General features: G+C 36.3%; 1 protein-coding gene across 1 annotated transcript in view; it reads left to right on the forward strand.

Moving 5' to 3' along the window:
• Positions 1-21,413, forward strand: part of LOC143288082 (uncharacterized) — a 361,766-nt gene that overhangs the window by 326,106 nt on the left and 14,247 nt on the right. Inside the window, exons 9-12 of the mRNA XM_076596359.1 lie at positions 180-262; positions 1,980-2,067; positions 8,131-8,190; positions 11,874-11,975. Coding sequence (XP_076452474.1) covers positions 180-262; positions 1,980-2,067; positions 8,131-8,190; positions 11,874-11,975 — 333 coding nt within the window. The remainder of the gene's footprint in view (positions 1-179; positions 263-1,979; positions 2,068-8,130; positions 8,191-11,873; positions 11,976-21,413) is intronic.

The raw sequence follows: 21,413 nt of genomic DNA on the forward strand, positions 1-21,413 counted from the left end.
CTCCGCCCCCCCCCCACCCCCCACCCCCCCCTCTCCTCTCTCCTCTCTGACAGATTGGAAGACTAGGCGATGCCTAAAATCTTTATCCTTGAGTACTAAAGTTTTTGGTTCTTGAATCGTGAATCTGTCTTTCTCTGTTGTACTTTACATAAACCTGGATTCCATTTTGTGTGTTTCAGGATTTGGCTTCGTGACATTTGACAGTGAAGCCACCGTGGAGAAAGTCTGTGAAATCCACTTCCATGAGATCAACTCCAAAATGGTGTGTGTGAGAGAGAGAGAGAGAGAGAGAGAGAGAGAGTTGAGTTTTGTGCGTCTCCCTCTGCTCCTCGCCTCAGCATGAGAAGGGGAACAACTATGTCAGAATTTGTCATTTGATGTTCAATGTTGACTCCCTTAGTACTTCCGTTTCCATTCCTTGCGCAGCAGACGAGTGTGTGTGAACTCAATCTGTTTTGAAATATTGAATGAAAAAAAAAAGAAGAAAAAAAAAGAAAACTAGTCACCATGCTGATTTTATTATGCACTGGAGAATATAAAGCAGTTTTGAAAGGTATTGGTGCTGTGGTGGGGGATTATATGACAGCAGAACTGTAAACTCTTTGTTTACATTTAATGAGAACAGTGCTACAAGAGGCTATTCCTACAAACTATTAAAAGTTTTCAGTAAAAACTTCCAGATTTGCACAATTCTTTGCTAACAGAGTAACAAATGTTTGGAATAATTTGTCACAAGACGTTGTTTCCGAAGGAACAGTGAATACATTAAAAAAAATTATCTTGATATTCATTTACAAAATTTTAAATACAAAACTCATTTACATATTGATTTTTCAAGCATTGCGCATTCAGTGTTGAAAAATGCACCAGACGTATGTGGGGACTCTCTTTTTCTTCCCCACTTCAAGCAGGCAAAAGGCCATGTCATGCCTGCATGCCTTGATATGAAAGTTGAATGAAATACAATGCAGCCCAGCTGTGAAGTGGTTTTTTTGTTTGTTTGTTTGTTTTGTTTTTTGTTTTGTTTTTTTATGAAGAAAACAGGTCTAATTGGAAAACGAACAGATGTACTTGAATGAAATGTCACAGTTATTTCAGTCAGTGAAATTTTTTTTAAAGCAGTTTCGTGATCATTTGTAAATATTGAAAATTACATCATGCTATTCAGGTCTATTAGCCCATGCGTGAAACCCGTGGGCGTGTTCACTTTTTTTTTTTTTTTCTTAAGTAACAGTTTTAGCTGAAAGAGTAACTCCAGCAGAAATCTGATGTGGAAAAAAAGTCTTTTGTTTCCATGCATTCCCAGGAACTTTTCAAGAGTTGTTTTTTGTTTTTTGGTGTTTTTTTTGTTTTTGTTTGTTGTTGTTTTTTTTTGTTAAGAAGCCTATTTTTAATAAATGCTCAACCAAGCACAGATACTCAATTATGTTTGCAGCTCTGTCTCTCCATTTTTTCTGTTTGTATCAGGGAAATTTTGCCCGTGACATATTCTATCTCTCTCTCTCTCCCTCCCTCCCTCCCTCTCTTAAGCATCCATCTTTTATTTGATAATCACATACTGACACTGTTGAATGATATTGTTGGGCTGTGCCTGGATAAAGAATCTTACTGGAAAACAGGACAGTAGTTTTTATTTTGCCTGTCATCTTTCTTAATCGCCTTCATATTTCCCATCATTCCCCCAGTCTCCTAATTTCAAACATCTATATCACATTAATCAGTATTTGATTATCATATTGATTGTTATTATCATCACCATTGTCATTCTTCACATTTCTCATCTTTCCTCCTCCCCCACTTTCCTTCTTATTTTGAACATATTCACTGTCAATCATTATCAGTTTAATATCATCATGATGATTACTTTTATCACTGTCAATAATAATTATTAATTATGATGGTCATGATTTATCATCATGATTGTTGACACATGATGATAATTATCATATTATGATAATCTCTCTCCCTCTCTCTAAAAGGTGGAGTGCAAGAAAGCTCAGCCCAAAGAGGTCATGGCTCCACTGACAAACTCTCTGGCACGAGGGCGTGGTCTGGGACAAAGATATAGTAAGTTGGCGCTCGCTTCAGTTCGTTGTGGAATTTTGATTTCGTGGGTGTGTCTCCAGTTTTCTCATTATTATTATTATCATCCTGTTCCCTTTCTCAGTTTCTGCCTCCTTGTTTTCTTGTCCTGTCAGTTTTACTCTGTGTGTGTGTGTGTGTGTGTGTGTGTGTGTGTGTGTGTGTCCTGGAATCAGTGTTTTGTTTGTTTCTTTGTTCCAAATAATTTTTCACCCTTGTGTTCTACTTTCAAAATTCATGTCAGCCTGAGTTGAACTTCCTCACTTTCTTTTTCATTTCTTGTGTTAGTGGTATTTTTGTGGTTTTTAATTTATTATTTGTTTTTGATGGATATTTATTTGTTGTTGTTTTTTGTGGGTTTTGAATGTTTTGGTTTGTTGGCCAAGTTTTAATTTTGATTTTGATTTTGAAACTGGATTTGTTTGTTTCTTTGTTTAATGTGGTAGTTGCTTCTCTTGTTCATTGCTTTGGTGTTTTTCTTAGGTGTATTTAGTAAATTCATATTTATTTGTTTATTTGCTCATTGGTCATTTATTCATGATAGAGTTGTTCTTTTAATTATGTAGAATTTTATTAAATTTATTTACAGTATTGTGTTCAGTTTTAAGAGCCTTTGTTTTGTAAAACATTCACATAATAAAGATTGTTCCACTTTCATTTCCAGTACTATTATTGAACACATCTTTCATGAAATAGATATTTGCATGGAACTAACTTAAATGGGAGGGAAAGATGAGTATTAGACTTAGAGTAGGGCTGAAATAGAAGGGGGGAAAATGTGAAAAAGCGAATGTTTGTTGAAATACTTTAGAGAATACAGATCTGCTAAGAAGATTAAAGAAAAATAATGATGATCAAACCTTTCAGATATCTGATATTTTATCGTAATGTTTATATTCATCATATTTATGTTCATATAAAACTAAAACACCCCTTACACATACATGCACATGGATACACAATACACAGACGCACACACAGGCACACACACACACACACACACACACACACACACATACATACATACATACATACATACATACATACACTCACTAACACACACACACACACACATATGCATGCGCGCACACATGTGCACAGCTGTCACTAACACACATACACACACACACACACACACACACACACACGTATGCATGCGGGCACACATGTGCACAGCTGTCACTAACACACACACACACACACACACACACACATATATGCATGCGCGCACACATGTGCACAGCTGTGAACAGATGCAGACACACATGATGTGGGCATGCACCGTGATTGTATATACACATCTGATCAGCAAGACAGACACATATGCACACACACAGGCACTCATGCGAAACACATGTACAAACACACACACACACACACACACAAACACACACACAAACACAGGCACTCATGTGAGCGCACACGTACAGTGTACGGGTATCTTTTACTCACCCACACCCCTCCCTTTCCCACTTCCTCCCACCCAACTTCCACTTCCATGCTTCAATATCCCTTCCCTGCACACGGTTGTACCCTCACCTCACCCTCACTGAAGACAGAAGTTTGTAACGGAAAGTTCATAGTGTTTCAACAAACCAATTTTCAGCACAATGACACAAATGATATTTAGTTTCTAGTCTGGGTTTGTGCTTCTGTTTGTTTCTTTTTGTTGTTGTTGTTGTTTGGGTTTGTTTTTGTTTTTTTGCCTGATCTTGTGAATCCCCCACATTTTTGTGTGCATTTTTTCCATTAGAAGAGTTAGATCAATGATGTTTGTGATTTTTTTTAAAGCTGAAATGAAACTTAACCCTTTTTTTTTTTTTTTTTTTTTTTTAGTTGTGTCTGTAACTATACCCTACCTTTGTTTTTTTTTGTTTTTTGTTGTTGTTTTTTTGTTTTTGTTGTTGTTGAAGTTGTATTAATGCTGTAGTTGTTTTGGCAACCTCTGTGTGCTAAACTCATCACCCAAAACATTAGACGTATGCAGTGTTCATCATTCTTTGGGTATGGAAAAAGAGGATTTTAATGGAAGGGGGGTTGCAATTATTTTATATGTCATGAATTATGTGCTAAAGTGAACTGACGACTGCTGTTTTCTTCATAGTTTTAGACAAGTTTGCTTCCATGTTAGTTGTGATTATTAATTATCTTATTGTGTTTTAAGATGCACACGCAAGGCATAGAATTTAGCATTAGCGTTATCTGTGTTTCTAATTATTTCACTGGGCACTTTGCAGTTAATTTGAAATGTGATTTTTTTTCTTTTTTTGTTTGTTTGATAGCTTCATTTCTAAATTTTGTTTCACTAGCATGTTGCATCAGTGGGTATACTTAACATGTCAAGATAAAGTGTTACCATGGGTTATAATTTAGTTTTAGTAAATATTTTGATAGTGCTAGGAAAACAAATGATTATTTGTGCTTAGTTTATCTCATGTTCATTCTTTACTGTTTGATCATTTGTTTTTAAAACTGTTTGGAAATTGTCACTAAGTTTTAACATTGGTTTTACAGAGATGATGAAATTAAAGAAAGAATGAAAGTAGAAATGTAGATTTTAGGAGATGTCTAAGATGCAGATTTGCAGCATCGTTGATTGGGGGGTGGGGGGGATGTTGTTGCCTTGTGTGTATCTGACATGCCACTCACTGCAGAGTAGTAGTATTTGGTTTAGTGATGAATCTGGATGATGACGTACATACACATGTATATATCTCTCTCTTGTGTACATAGCAGTGTGGTTCTTTTTGGTCTGGCTTAAAAAGACACTGTGCAATCAACTTGCTTGCAAAAAAAATAATAATAATAAATTTAAATATATATATATATATAAATAATAGTTAAAAAAAAGGTGCATTGAAAAATGGTCACAAATTTAACTCCACAAATATGAAAATTCTCTGAACTGTTAAAAGTGTGTTTATGAGAGAGGTGAACTGAATGAGAAGCTGACATTTTATGAAGTGGGATTGAAATGTTTGGATTTAAGGTGACACTGTTTTTATGGTAGGGTGGTTTGTTTGTCATTGTTTTTTTTTTTTATTAGCTGAAGAAGCAGCTGAGAATAATTGTTACAAGTTGATTGCACTGTGTTTACAGAAATTTGTATATGAAAATGGGTGACTGAGACTTTTTTTTTTTTTTTTTTTTTTGGCTGCACACAGGCATCAGCTGGTACAAAAAAAAGAAAAAAGAAAACGAAATGACTTTTTGACAAAAAGTTGTAGCAAAGAAAAATATGCTTAGTAATAGAGAATTAAAACTCAGTCCTTGACTTAAAATCAGAATTTTTCAATCATTTGGAAATATCATTCATGACAATGCCATTCCCCTGAGGTATTGTCAAGACTGATGATAATTATCTATCCAATGAGGCAATCAAAATTAGAATTTAGTAGTTAAAGCTTGATGACTTTCTCTGCTTTCTGTGACTGAAAATATTCCTTGGATAACAAGATTTCAGAGGATGTTGACAGGGGGGGGGGAATAAAATAACCAAAAGAAAGATTTTTTTAATAAGTAATGAAAATCTGTCAAAAAAGTAAAAGAAAAAAGGAATATATGATCTCTTAATGTTATATCTGCTATGGGAGAATTCTGAACCTCTTTCTGAACTCAGTGTGAAATTCCTAGTTCACCCTTGGATTGTGCAGTGTGTGTGTATTTGTGTGTGTGTATTTGTGTGTGTGTGTGTGTGTGTGCCTCTCTTCTCACTTTCCACTGCTTTCACCATGGTTGTGTATCCAGTCGTCAATGGTCACAATCAAAGGCAAGGCTGCATGGTGTTCACTGTATGACCTCCTTTGGTGAGCTGCACCATTTCTGGTGAATAGGATCGTTGATGTTTTGTACAGTGTTATTCCTCAGCTACAACTGATAAATTATGGTTCTCTGTGTGAGAATTCAGGCTGCTCTTTCCCGGGAAGGGGTGTCATCACCATACTCTGGAACCAAACTTCTTCTTTTTTTCTTTTTTTTAGTTTTTTTTCTCAGTTCTGCTGTTCATGATCCATCCTATGAGTGTTATCTTTGGAGAATCATGTTCTTCCTGCAAAGCCTCTCACTGTTGCCATGCATTATTCCTACTGCCTGCCCTCTCAAAATTCAGACAGGGTCTTGGTAACTGGTTCTCCAGCATCTGAATCAAAGGATTAATGTGATCTTATCTTCATACTCATGGCAGGATCATGGATCGTCTTTCACTTAGTTGATTCTGCCATTCTCTGTAGCTGTGCCTTTGCCCTCATCTTCAATATCTTCATTAGAAGCATTGGACAGCCGAGAGCTTGGAAAACCAGGAATTTGATACTCGGGTGTAAAAGGATCTCTTTCAAAGAGGCTGTATGCAGGGATAAGCTTCTGTCTTCATGAGCAGGGCTCCTCTCTTGTCTGGCAGCCATCTCTACCAGACCATATGATTACTTTTCCTGTTCTGAGTGGCTTTGTTTCACTTTTGTTCTTCGTGCGTTTTGTAGCGCAGAAAAGCGCTGTCCATATTGTTTCATTTTAGTCAGTGATTGTTCTGGCATTTCTTTCTTTCAGTGACTGTGCTGGCTTTCATTCCCACTAGGTACACCGTACAGTGTCTGAAGGTTGGCAAGTTTCTTTGATGCTTGAAGGTCTGCCATTAGGGGTGGAGACTTTCCTTCTGGAGTTCATCTGCTGCCCTCATTACTCCCAGGAAAGCTCCGCCCTTCGTTATTCCAGTTTCCTGACACACGTCAGTTTCATCACTGGTGGTTGGATGTAGATTTTCCTTGTAGCTGTTTCTCAAAGGAAAATTGCACAGGATGGGAATACTAACCCACCTTCCATGCCAGCCCCCTCCTCCTTTATCTTCTGAGTTCAAAGAATCTATCAATGGTGATTAATATACTGGAAGAAAAATGAATGAAAATGTTCCCAGCAAGTTTTTTTCTTCTGTTTTTAGTGCATTTTTTTGGGGGGTGGGGGGGTTATTTTAATCTCTTTCACAAGTGGAGTTGCACACTGGTGTAACATGCTTTCTTTCTTGAGAAGCTTCCAGACTGTAAAAATGAAAGAAAGAAAAAATAAATGGTGAAGAAGAAAACAGTTGGCAAGAAAAATGCATACAGTGCATTCTGAGACAGGCCAAACAATTTAGTGCCCTGTTAGAAGCAGCATGTTGCCAATATGGTGGGAAGCAGCAAGAAGTCAGTTTAGTGCACAGTACCAGTATTTCAGTTGATGTGAGAACTGTCTGTCTTATCCTGGATTTAGCCTTGTGAGCCACCAAATCAGATTCCCAATGAATGATGAAAGATGCATGCAATTGTTGCACCAAATTCTTTGGGACCATACTGGGTTCATTGCTCTGTTAGCTGATTTAGTTTTTATTTTAAGAAGAAGGGAAGGAAAAAACATTTTCAGGGAGCATTCAGTTCAGTTGTGTTGTTGCCTTACTGCGTAGAGTAGAGCTGATTCGCCAACCATTGTTAGAATTAATTCAATATTAAAGCATTTAGTTCCACACAAAATAAAATTCAGTCAAGCACTAGTCATCAACAGTATGTAGAAAATGCCCGTTTCATTAGCACATGATGAATAAGAATTTGGAGTAATTCTTTATAAGATGAAATTAACAACCGGTTGTTTCCATTCATTGACATTGTACAATAAAGCCAACAGTATACAGCACTCATTTCAAACAGCTAAAAGGCGCCATTAGTGCTGGTATAAGGACAGAGATTACAATTATCTGTTTCAATATTTATCTATGTTCTGTGAATGCGACCGCCTTTTCTTTTCATACTCTCTCTCTCTCTCTCTCTCTCTCTGAAAATTCATTTTGGATAATGAAAAAAACCTAATGTACTGACTGATGCCTGTATGCTTTTCAAAAGGTTTTGCACAACTCTTTGATATCCAGAGAGAGAACAAGGAGTATATAGCTGTGTGTGTATGTGTGTGTGTGTGTTTACCTTTTTTTTATGTGTGGGCCTATGTGCTTTACATATTTCTTTTTTTTTTTTTTATCTGTGACACTGATTGAGGCATCTCTTCCCTGTTTTTTCTCTCCTGCCCTAGTTACCACAGAGGACGGAGAGTATTATATGGAAATCCCAACTGAATGCCTCCGTGACTTCTGTAAGTGGTTACCTCCTCCCGCCTGCCTTTCTCTTCAAAACAAACCAATCAACCATCATGTCTCCATCTGTTTCGGTTTTTTGTTGTTGTTGTTTTTTTTAACCCTTTGTTTTTTTTCTGTTTTTTTTCCTTGCTCGTCCTCCTGCCCATTTCATTCACTTTTTACCACTCTGTAGCTCTTAATTATTATCAATTGATTAATAACAGTAGTGGCATGATGGCTCCCTTTGTAGTGCTAGAATTGTGCCCGCTCATGTTGATATTTCATTATTTGATTTGGCTGAAGAAAAGAAGAAAAAAAAAGCTTATTAATTGATACTATAAGTAGTTGTTTCGCTTGCTTTACTTCTCCTCAGATATATACTTCTAAATTTGACAAAGTAACAATAAGAAAAAGAGTACATGTAAAAGACTTACTATAACAATAAGGTTGTAATCAATTTCTGGAAATATCTCATGGCTTTCTGTACATGAATACGACAAAAAAAATTAAGAAATTATATATGTACTATGATTCGCAACTTTGATTAACATATAGTTATGCAGTTCTGATTTCTTGTGATCCTGTGTCTTTGGTCAATGTGTCCTACATCTTCCCTCTTTACCCATCTTTTTTATATATATATATATATATATATATATATCATTTTCCCATGCATTATATTCTATTTCTACCCTGCCCCCTCCGCCATACTCCTGCCCCCTGTTTGAATTATTAATAAAGCATGCCCAATTTTTTCTTCTTTAAAATTTTTTTTTTTATTTGAACGTTTTATACCAATTTAGGATAGGAGGTGTTAAGTTTTTTTATGATACTTAATAGTGAAGCCCGACATTTTCTGCATTTTTTTTTTTTTTTTTTATCCATTGAGATATATGAGGGGGCTTACTGGACAGCCACCAATAGAAGAGGGAATATGGAGTTATGTTTGATGATGATAAAATATACACTTTGAAATAATCTCTTTTACAATTCAACAAGAAAACATGTTGATGGTTGTTGTTTTTTTTAATTCTTACTTTTTTATATGGTAATAACCATATCATTGCAGTTTATATACCAGTATAAACTACTGCCCCATTTGCGTTTGTTGATAATGTACAAGTACCATTTGTACCCCTCGTCTCTTCTACTTCTCTGCCTCTTCCCCTTTGTCCTTTCCTGCTCTCATGCACTTTGTATGCATTTGCATATGTTATCATGGTGTTGTAATTAACCATATGCTAGCAGCTGACATGTAACGCTTGCAAACTAATGCCTCTGTCGATAGCTGAGTGGAAGCTTCTTGTATATATTTAACATTCCAGCCATGTGATGTTAATCACACTTTGGTTTTGTTCAGTTCATTTTGTGGCTTGTGCTTTTTATTCTACCTCTTTCCTCATCACACTTCTCTAATATGCAGACATGAGGAGATCTGAAGTGTATTTTTCAACTTGTGTATCTCTTGATTTTAAAGTGTGATTATTTTGTTTGACTGCCAGATCAGTGTTGAAGATAGTTTTCCTATCGCTAGATCAAGTGTTTCATTTCTGTCTCTCACTTTTCTTTTTTTTTAGAGAGAGAGTAATGAACTTTGAAAAGAGTCTTGTTTACAGAATATAGTAAATAGTAATTATGAATCATTCAGAAGACATACTCTGTCTGATACATAATTATATGTACACACACACACACACACACACACACACACACACACACACACACACACACACACACACATATATATATATATATATATGACACTAAATATACCTCTATGCCTTCCCTTCTTTCTCTCTCTTTCTCTCTTTCTTTCTCTGTCTCTCTCTCTCTCTCTCTCTGTCTCTCTCTCCATACCTGACTCCCTCTCATATTACTATTATTAGCCACAGATTACCCTTTGTACCTGCGGCAATGGTCAACTCAAAGTACCAGTAGACTGATGCCCTGGTATTCCCTTGCATGATTACTGTCAATTTTGTTTCATCTTTCAACTTGTTCAGCTTATGCTTGAAGATTTGATTTTTAAAATGGAAAAGGTATAGTAGCTATTAAGAATATGTATTGTTATTGTAGGCATTATCATGTCAGTATGGCAGGTGCTGAAAAAATGATATTTGGATGTTTGAAAAAGTATGTTCCAGGGTTGAGGACTGCATCGTGCGAAAGAGTCGTTTGTATGTATGCGAGTGTGAGCGTGGTTGTGCATGTGCGTGTGTGTGGTTGTGTGCATGTGTGAATATTTGTGTGTGGGTGAGTGAGTGTGTGTATGTGTATTCATATATGTGTTGGGGGGAAGCGGTTGGGGGAGGGGGGGGAGGGGGGGTGCATGTCTGCCTATCTTGTGTGTGCATGCCTGTATGCTTTTATTTTCTCCCTCTTTTGATACTTTTTATTCAGGATTTAATACACAGATATACTATGGATGTTTTTTTATTTGTGTGTGTGTGTGGATGAGATTGTGTGGTTCAACTGGCTTCTCTGCTCCGGACTGACTGAGTCAACTAGATTTGTCCACAAGTAGATTTGTTCTTGCAAATTGACAGCTTTGTAATGAATTTATGACAAATGTTACTCCACAGATATGTCTGTGGCTGAGCGACCTAGGTTCTTTTTGTTTGTACATCAGTATATAAATTATACTGTTTGTGTTGCCAATAGCATGTTTCTCTATTATTCATTCACAGTTTCATTCCAACTTCTATCTATATCTTTTTAATATGTAAACCATAACTGCGACCTTAAAAAAAATAGTATTGTGAACTTGCTAGCTCTCAATTTCAAGGGTTTGAGCATGTTTTAAGTCTTACCATGTAACTTTCAAGTAATTTGGATAAAAAAATAACTTTGCTCTGATCTGTGTATACAGATACATTATGATGTTACACAGCTGGTGTTGTTCACTTGGGGAGGGAATAGGGATTTGCTGGCTTTTGTGGAACCATATCCATTGTGAATCAAGCTAAAACATGTTCCTGAACAGTATGCAAATGTGGTGATATCTCTCCCAACACCCCTTTCCCTGACATAGGAGTACTACATTTCAGTACATGCCCTGAAAATTAATGTGTTTAACAGTTTTCTTGTTGTCATTTGAGAAAAGAACTATTCATTAGTTATCAGAACATGAAATGTGTTTTGTGGTGTAAAAAAAAAAAAAAATTAATTATGGTTCTCGACTGTGCATGTTTATTTGCTTGCTGCTTTGGCATCATCATATCCGTTAAATTTTGGTCACCACTAATATTGCATGGACCTCCCTGACGGTTCCATCATGGACCAAAGAAAGTGGTTTTTACCTGAAATGATATGTTCAGTGTCTTTTGATTCCCTGTGGTATGTGTGTTTTTGCCTCCTGCTGTTGTCTGGAATTGTGTCAACCACTCACAGAGCAAGAATAATTGTGTAGCATGTAGAATGTTAGGGAAGTAGTGTTGAGTCGAGCATGATATGCAGTATACTTGTTGAAAAGGATTACTACTCACCTTACATCAGATGAAAGTTGGGAACAAAAACTAAACAGTACTGCAATCCAAATTCTTTACACATGCATACACACATGCACACACGCGCACACACTCTCTCTCTCTCTCTCTCTCTCTCTCTCTCTCTCTCTCTCTCTCAAAACTGAAGATGCCTTCTCCCCCCTCAGGTGCAAACTCCTCCCAAACCAACTCACCTGCAGTCTTTGATGTTGCAGGCGTGGCCGGCTACCTGCCCGGGCCTGGTGGTTTCCCAGGAATCCCTGCAGCCTATGGACGTGGCTTTCCGGCAGCCCTGGCCCCCAGCTTCTACTACCCAGGTATGGAATTGCTTCATTTGGCTTCCTGGTACCCCGAACCCCACATAGGATTTTGAGTTTTTGCAGGATGCAAGAGGGGATGATGGACTAAAAGGGGGGTACATCCGTCCGTCTGTCCATCCATCCATCCATCCAACCATCCATCCAGCCTCCAGAAGTTGTCACTGCCGCTGCCCTCACAGGGTTTGGGAAAAGATGGGGGGTCTTTTCTTCCACCCCCATCTCCCTACTCCCCAGACCTCTCCACTCTACTCCCTTTGAGCCAGCAACTTCTTTTCCAAAAGGTCTGTCATGTGGGAGGAAGCGGAACTGGAGCTCTGAAGGCAGAGGATCGTGTTCTGGATCTTTTGAAAAAAAAAAAAAAGGAAAAAAAAAAAAGCCTGGCTGTTGAAACAAGGAATTTTGTGGTTTTTGTTTTTTGTTTGGGGTGGGGGGTATATACACTCATGGACTGCTTTTGTTGTTGAATGGTGGACTTGTTTGGGAAGCTTTTCTTAATCTTTTTTTTTATGAACTTCTTTTTTTTTCTTTTTTTTTCAAAATTTTATATCCATTGTTTATCTGTCTGGCATCCCCCTTCCCACCTTACAATTTTTTTTTTTTATTGTGTAATGAATGTGTGTTGTTTGTTGTTGTGGGTTTTTGTGCATCATTGATTTTGGTTTTTGAGTACCATATTGGGTTACCTTGTTAGCTTCTCAGCCAGTTGCCAAAAGTGTATAAAAAAAAATAAAAAAAACCAAGTATATAAAAAAAATTGTGTGGAGTATTTATTCCTTTTGTTTATTGTTGCAATTTCTTTTTGTTTGACAGCAGCATATCATTTCATAATCTGTCATGTAACTTTTTTTGTTGTTGTCATAGTTATTAATCTTTGGGATCTTTTTCTGGTCTGTGAACTTAAAAGGTTCTGGTAGTTTTGTTTTCTTTAATTTTAGACTTAGTAGGTAGCCTTAAAAGGTTTTTCTGATGAGAAGGTTGTTGTTATCTGTTTTGATGATGGAGAAATGTAAAAAAAAAAAAAAAAAAAATCCATCTCTCGTTTCTTTTCATTCCTTCCAGCTGAAACCTCCCTGCCTCTCAGCTCCCTGTGTCCATGAATAACAGATGATTATTTGACAACAGAAACAAAAAAGCTTTTCATTCACAGATGCTGGATGGTTCTTCTGTAGATTTCCTTTTTGAACATTTTTTTTTTTTAATCAGTTTCTTTATCACAGGCAAAATCCACCATTTTCATAAGTGAGCACAAAAGTGTGGTTTTTTTGACAGCTTAAGCTGGAAAAAAATAATCAGTGGTTGAATAAATGGGTTAGATTTAAAACACAGTATCAGTGCAAGTTTGTGCTTATGCATGGATATATGTATTGTTAAAAATATCTTTGTCATTTGCTCATATATCATGACCAGGATTGGTTTAATTTGAATAATTTATCATTCAGTCCTAATCAGCTTAAAATGGAAATGGACCTGTCCATTTTTTCTCTCACAAAATTTTACTAATAAAGAGATGCCAGCTCACTATATCCCCATGCAAATCTTCACGCTCTTTTTTTAAACAGTGTTTTTCTTGATATGGGAAAACCCCCAAAAGTTTTTGAGATACATTTTTTTTTTTAATCTCTGTGCCTGTAAGAGTAAAAGTGTAATGTCTTGTTTTTGCTTTTTCTCAATGAAAGGACATTCAGCTGGTTGGACGTTTTTCTTTTCCTGCCACGCTCGGAAGAAAAAGCCCATTGTGCAGGAAATGCATTTTAATATCTTGGTCATTATCATGTGAGAGTGATTACACAACAGCTGCACATTGCTTTTTTTTTTCTTTTTAAGAAAAAGAGCAGTATGAGAGGGGTGAATAATAACGGCCATTTTGTAGGGAAGGTCCCACTCGCACTCATCTTATGCAAAAAAAGCTTTGCACTGTATGGGTAAACATATCAAGAGAGCCATTTTTCTAAGCGTGTGAATTGGTGATTGTTCGATATCTCTTGTCTTTTTTTTTTTTTTTTTTTTTTTTTTTTCCCCTCTCCCACCTCTCAGACTCGAAAAGAAATAGAACAATACCTCTTCATTTTGAATGTGTATCATGTCTCGTTTTTATAGATAGGATGTGTTAAGTGGCTCTCGTGTTTCTTCCATTAACTAATGCAAACTGTGTGTGTTTTGGTGTATGGTTATCACAAATATTGTCTCTAAAAAGGTTGGTTGTGGTGTCTTTGCTAGTACGATTATTTTCATTCGTTGCTCATAGCCATCACTTGTCTTACAAAGAGTTTGCATTGTGTTGTTTTGCCCAGCTGTTTCTGTTAGGTATGGCATTAGATACTCCAAGAGATAGAGTGAATCTGACCTGGTGGACAAGCTGTTATATTTTCTGTCAGATATATTCAACTGCAACAGCATAAATGTGCTTGCTCAAACATACAGTCATACATAAAGATATGCATGCACACACACACACATGCATACATGCATGCAGTTGTGCATGTGCATATACACACATGTGCACACAGACATGCGCGCATTCATGCACACACACACACACACACACACACACACACACACACACTTTTCCCACTATTCCACCCCTGCACTCTTTTTTTTTTTTTTTTTTTTTTTTTTACTGAACCAATGTTTTATTTAAGAATATCTTTCTTCTTTTTTTCTTTTTATATATTTATATATGATTCTTTTAAAAAGAAATACTGTCAGTATGAGGATCTCTTGCTTCATTGTACACAGATTCCCAGCTTATAGAAGAGAATGTAAAATACCATAGGAGATAATCAGCAAAGTGATAGCTTTGAATTTAATGAACTCTAGTGGAGAAAATCACCAGGAATAGTTATTTCTCATTGTAAATAAGGCAGGCATTTAATGATTTATGTGTTTATTGTTTTTGTCAGGTTCAAAACAAGTAGATATACAAGAACATATTTTAATAGCAAGGAATTACAGCAATATTGCTGTACAAACAAACTTCAAAGTGATTTTTCAATGCTCAATGAGTTACTAGGTGTAGTACAGCGTTATCAGAATTTGGTGTTTATGTGATGGCAAATGAATGGAAAACAGCTCATTTCCTTTAATTGTAGGGAATACCAGGAGTACCCCTGCTTTACTGTGCTTTTGCTCCATAAATTTCTTCTTTTCTATTGCCCTGTTCTTTTTTTCTGCAATTTTTTTCCCCTCTTGTTATATCCTGTATTTTTCTGCCTTCCATTCACATTGAGTTACTCCACGTTTTCTCCCTCTGCTAGTTTTTTTTTCTATTTGTTTGCAATTTGTAATGATTGTGGTAGCAAAGCCTAGGAACACTGATAACTCGAGGTAGTACGATTGTACATTCTGGGTGGGTTGGCAGGCATCGGCTGCCCATCAGCATGTATTGTTGTTTGCCAGTCTTTTTTTCCATGTACATATTTCTCTATTTTTGAATTGGTTTTTGTTGTTGTTTTTTTAATATTTTTTTTTATAGATTTTTGTGAATTGTCTTGGAGTGATATAAGATAAGGCGAATCGCATAGCCTTGTTTTAATTGTTGTAAAGAGCTCATGTGCTGTCATTTAGAAATTCTTGTTTATGTCTGCAGTTTTTGTGGGGTTTTTTGGGCGGGTTTGTGTTAATATTAACCCTGTGAATACATCTTGGTTTTTCTTCTTATCTTTTTTTTTTTTTTTCCAGAATGATTTACTAAACTAGATGTAGCTCATGTGAAGAAAAATTGTAATGTTGTTCATTGCTAATGGAAGTTATTGCGTATTGTTAAGGTTTTTGTTTTTTGATACTGAAATCAAGACTAATGATGGTTTCTGCAAGCAAGCTTGGTTCTTACTAGCTGCATACTGCATAATCAATTAGGTTTCAAGTCTTTTTTTTTTTTTCAAGGGTGGCCATAATTGGAGGGAGTGGGGGTAGTTTTAGTATGTTTTGTTACTCGACTTTGGTTTGTTTTCATTGTGTGTCTTTTTTCTTTCCTTTTCTTTTTTTTTTTTTTTTTTCAGTTTAAAGAAAAGAAAATTTTGTTGTTCACTAAATTATGGTAAAACCGTATTCTAAATTATAGAAGTGTCTGAGTGTTCCAATGGTTTAGAATCACTGATTAAAGTAGTAAATAAAAGTAAATCATGTGATAGCAATAACATTTGACTGCTTTGTTGAGGTCCGTTCTTGCAAAAATACTTTCTGCTGATGCCTGTTACTGATAATGGTAGTTGTGTCAAAGATAGCCAGCGTTATTGGAGATGGAATGTTTCAGGAAATTTCCTGAATTCAGGATAATTTGAGGCCTCAGGGATCATCCTGTTGCTTGGTGTGTTTTTTTTCTGATTTCTTTTACAGGTAACCAAGATTTCTCCCCACCCCCCACCCACCCCTTACTGCCTGCCACCCCCGCAACCACCCCCCTCCACCCCCCACGCCCCTCCCCAAAAAATAGACATCAGTAAATAAGATTTTTAAAAGATAATAAAAAGAACCTTGCCCTCCTTAAGTCTTCTTGAAGAGCTGGAAATAAGGACTTTCTGCTGTTGAAACTGAAATAAACTTTCAGCTTTTTCTTGGAGTTCTGTTCCATGACTGGCGCTCACCTCTGATTCCCCACCCCATTTTCAGGAAACAAAAATTTGATACAGTTTCTGCGTGGTTAGTTTGGGATCAACTTTTGCAGTTGTTTTAAAATCTAAGCTTCTTTTGAAATGGGTCTGAAATTTGGATGAAGTTAACCCTCTGCATTTATTCCAGCCACTAGGAAGGACTAGGAAGCATTTGTGAGAGGGTTAATGAAAAGAGAAATGACATTATGGATTGAAACCCCTCTTTCTTCCCTTTCCTTTTCTGTCCTTCCCTCACTGTGATACTTTTTTTTTCATTCTTTCTGTCATGAAAAACATTAGGAGTTCTAGTGAATTTATTGTGTAAAAGGACAGGACAGCTGGGTGTTTCTAGGTGAACGTTTAGCAAATTTTATTGACTGTGTTGAGAGATAGGAGTTTCCCATAATCAAAACTCTCCATATTTGTTGATTTTTCTGCCAAATCATATCTGTGATATTTGACATGAAACTGACAATAAACTGAAGCAATAACTAGGAGAACCAGCAAAAGATCTATGAATCATTTTTGGATAATCATGTTGAAGTACTTCTGACAGAAAGTTAAAGACCGCTTCCTGAAAGCTATGATTTGTTTAGATAGCATTGAACAACAATCAGACTGTGCAACCTTGTCATGTTTCATCATTTGATAGAAAGTCATTAATCCAAGTTTGCTCAGGTCTGAATCATTTTACTTAGTTCGAAATGAGTAATCTTCCCAACCTTCGACTGCACAAGAGCTTTTACCCCACCAGTTAAGCAGTCCCTTTTCAGTGGTGATTTTATAGTGTGTGCATTTGCATGAAATGTGTTGCAGGATCTTTAACATGCATAATCTAGTTCCACTGTGTCACTAGCCAAACAGGTACAAAACAGTGATCAAACTTAACATGATTTTGTGACAGATGTTTCAGTAGAGCAATGCTCACAGAACTTTAGAGGAAGTGGTGACATAAAATTTGATTATAATGGAAGTCTGTGAAAGTTTGTCTGTAACTTTCTGTCAGTTGTATATTTGATGTTTCTTTTCTCTCTCTGTGACTGGCAGCAATACAAAACTTAATGCCCTGTGTTAAAAAAAGAAGATAAATAGTACAAATAGGATTAGTTGTAAAGGCATATTAAAGTAGATTATGGTATACAATAGAAATCTTAGATATGATATATACCACCCCCATACTCTACCTCCTTGTCACAATCCAAACCTCACCTCTTTTTTTTTTCTTTTTTCTTTTCTTTTTTTTTTCTCTCTCTCTCAAAGGGAATACATTTTGCAAGGGGTTTGTTGTTTTCATTGACCTGGTAAGATCGCATCAGTTTGGTCAAAATAGCTTTTAGGTCTTTGTGTGTGTTCAACGAACTAATGTATTTTCTGTGTTTGAACATGAATGAAAGGAGATTGCTTGACCACAGCCCAAATTGTTGTTGGGCTCTTTCTTTTTCTATCTCTTGTGTGTGTATTTTTTTTTTTTTTTTTTTTTTTTTTTTTTTTTTTTAAGTGTGCAAATCTCATATTCAGTGGGAAAAAAAGAGAAGAAAATATATCAAATGGGTAGGCTAAGGGGAGAAACATGTGTAGAAAGAGATGTTAGCAAGAGGATAAACCAAGGGAATTGTGAGAGAAAATTGGTATCCCTACAGATTAAACTCCTTGCTGAGGAAAGAAGTTCATGATGTGATAATTGATTGAAGGGGAATTCATTTTACTAACATGTGTAAGATACTTTTTTTCTTTTCCTTTTTTTTTCCTTTAAACTCATAACATTTCATGTTAAAGTAGCCACGTGTGGGTGGCTGGACTATGAGCAACAACGTCTAATGTCAGTGTTGAATTCAGAGAGAAGTCATGTTGCCTTGTACATCTGTAGTTCTAAGAAGAGACCATGATGTAAGCACTTACATCACTTTGCTCAGAGCAAGCATGATCACATAATTATATACTCGCACACCAAAAATTAAAACAAGGGGTGGAGGGGGGGGAGTCTTACTCTACTGCAACTTTCATTCGGTTTTTGTTGTCACGTACAAGCAGGTGATCAGGGATTTAGTGTAATTTAATGTTGGAATTAAAGAAAGCAAAATTATTGCCATGGCATGCCACCAGTGAGCGCATAGCATATTCTTTGCTTTGTGTGGTGACAGGCAGCCTTGAAACACAATAAGCGTTGGAGGCATTTTTCATTCATGCTGGTCCTCAATGCAGTGAAAATTCCAAGGAGAAATGTGTCCGCTTGGGCAGTCTTGATATGGCTTTGTGCAGTCGGCTGGACAATAAGCAACAACATACATTTCCTAGGTTAGAGCTCAAAAGAAAACATTTGCTTGGGATGAAGAAAGCTGTTGTAAAGGCTCTTCCATTGCTTGATTTTTCTTCTTCATTCGATGCATTGACCTTCCCCTTAACTCTGATTGAATGATGGTACTTTCTCATTTTTCGGCTTGCATGTTTGAAAGTTGAACGGATTCAGTCAAGCACAAGAGCGAGCACTCACTTGCTCAGTTGTCGCACAAATCGGTTTCTCAAGAATGAGTGCAAGAACAAGGACTATTTTTTGAATGGGTCAGTCTCATTGTAATGTAAGCTCTAAGCTTTGAACTGCTGTATCTGGAATGATCTATGACTAAGAGAGAAAGGGGTTCCTGCATCATAGTGAAACCTTGAGACAAGAATCCTGGCTCTGTCTTTTTCTTTAATATTATTTTTGGAAAGTATAGCCCTGTTTTTTAAGTGACGAAAGCAAGTTGCAAGTGGAGCCCTTTCTTTTCTAAAGTGACTAAAACAAGCGGCACATGGGTGTGTATTTGCTGCAGAGAACGCAAAACAGAAAACCTTGATCTCGTCTCTGCAAATGAAAATGCAGTGACACCTTTGTCTTCAGAATTTGAAAGAAAAAAAAAAGAGCTGGATTTGAATCATATGCTCAGGTTATTACATAGTTAGTTTGCAAAAGCCTGTCAGTTTGGAAAAGAAATAAACAACCAAGCAGGTGTAAGGGGATTATGGGTGTGGGATTGGGTGTGGGGGATAACACTATGACGTACGGGTGTGTATACATGTGTGAATCGAATTATGAATTTGAACACGGTTGTTTGCTTTTAATGTGAAGTGTTCTTGTTGTTGTTGTTGTTTTTATTGTGATCAATATGTATGGTTCTTCACTTCATGTTTTTTATCTTATACTGGTAAACTCTCGTGTGTGTGTGTTCATAATTATACATGAACCAGCAGCATCTGCTGCCCCAACCTGTTTGATGTGCTTGCATCCCCCCATCCCCACCCACCACCCCCACCCCTTACATTGAACCATTGTATATAAATCATATTAACGGTATTTATTGTGGATTCTTGGGTTCTGTTCTGGTTTTGATTTTTTTTGTTTTTTCTTTGTTGTTTTTTTCTGTGTCATTGAAACAATGGTGTGGGTTGGGGTTGTCAAAAACCTCAGGCTGCACATTTTGTGTAAAATCGTTTTACAGTTGTAACAGCGCTGGCCTCCATGTTTGTAAATGTACGTGTGACGTTTATTCCACATTTTAACCTATCTGTCTGTCTCCTCCCACTCCTCCTCCTCCTCCTCCTCCTCACCCCCCCCCCCCCCCACCCCACCCACCCACAATGTTTTCAGAGAAATGGTGGTGCCATTTTTGTGCTTTTCTCTAATTTGTCTTTTTTTTCTCTCTCTCTCTCTCTTATTTTTTCTTCATGTGAAAATTAACTGTTTTTCATGCGTTAATTCTTATTTTCATTTTTATTGTTCTTGATTCTTTTCTCTATATTTTTTATCTGTTTTATTATGGATTTATTTTTGGAGAAGAAGATGGGGGGGGGGGGGGGGTGTTCAAGTTTTTGATTGTGTTTTTTTGTTGTTGTTTTTTCTGTTTGATTTATAAGTTGTTTTGTTTGCGTCTCTTTGTTAAACTTTATCATGAATGATTTGCTAAAATGGTTGGTCTTCTTACTTGGTCTTCCCTTTGTGTTTGCTCTTTTCTTTTTGGTTTTTTTTTATGAAAATACTGGAATAAACTGTTATTTTAATCAGTAAATGTTGTTACTGTAGTTTTCATCATTACTATTTGAATTGTTGCTTGAACAGGTTATCCAATGACCTGCAAAAAAGGCAGAAAAGAAAACTATCAGCACTAAGAATTAAGTACATTTTAATTATCAGCAACAAGAATTAAGTACATTTGAATTTTGGTGAGATAAAAAGATTCTGGTTGGGGCCACAATTTTCAGCAAAAACTACAAATGGGTGTGTCTTTTTTCTTTGATATCTGTTTTATTTTATTCTGTTTAGCTGATTTCAAGTCAGTTATTCTGTTTGTACAAAAACAGTTATGAATAAAATTTACAATTTTTTTTTTCAATGTCACAAATTGAAATTATTTTGTTTTGGGGAAAAATACTATGCCAAAAAGAAATAAGATAGTTCATGTATGATCAGCCCACCTGTCATGTCATCAGAGAATACAAGACCATGAACTGATCTGATCAACACCCTGTATGTTCTGAAACTCTCAGTCAGGAAACTTGAAAGAATTAAATAGAAATTCCACACAGAAAAATGATGGAAATTTTGCTGTAATGATTTTAATTAACCTGTTAAAGATGTGTGTAATTTAAAAGGAAACTGAATCATATAATCAATTAAAAATCTTGACTTTTAGAAAATGGCTTCTGTGATCTGTAGCTTTTTTGTGTGATTGAAGAAATCTGTTGATATTTTTGTTGTTCTTAACGTCATTTTCATTGGGTGAGCATAATGACAATTCAGAAAAAATGTGACATTGGTACTGGAAAACAAGGTCCATTGGAATGGATTTTTCTTTTATAAATTGGGAAGTTA

This window comes from Babylonia areolata, chromosome 12 (genome assembly GCF_041734735.1).
Source record: "Babylonia areolata isolate BAREFJ2019XMU chromosome 12, ASM4173473v1, whole genome shotgun sequence".
NCBI lineage: Eukaryota > Metazoa > Mollusca > Gastropoda > Neogastropoda > Buccinidae > Babylonia > Babylonia areolata.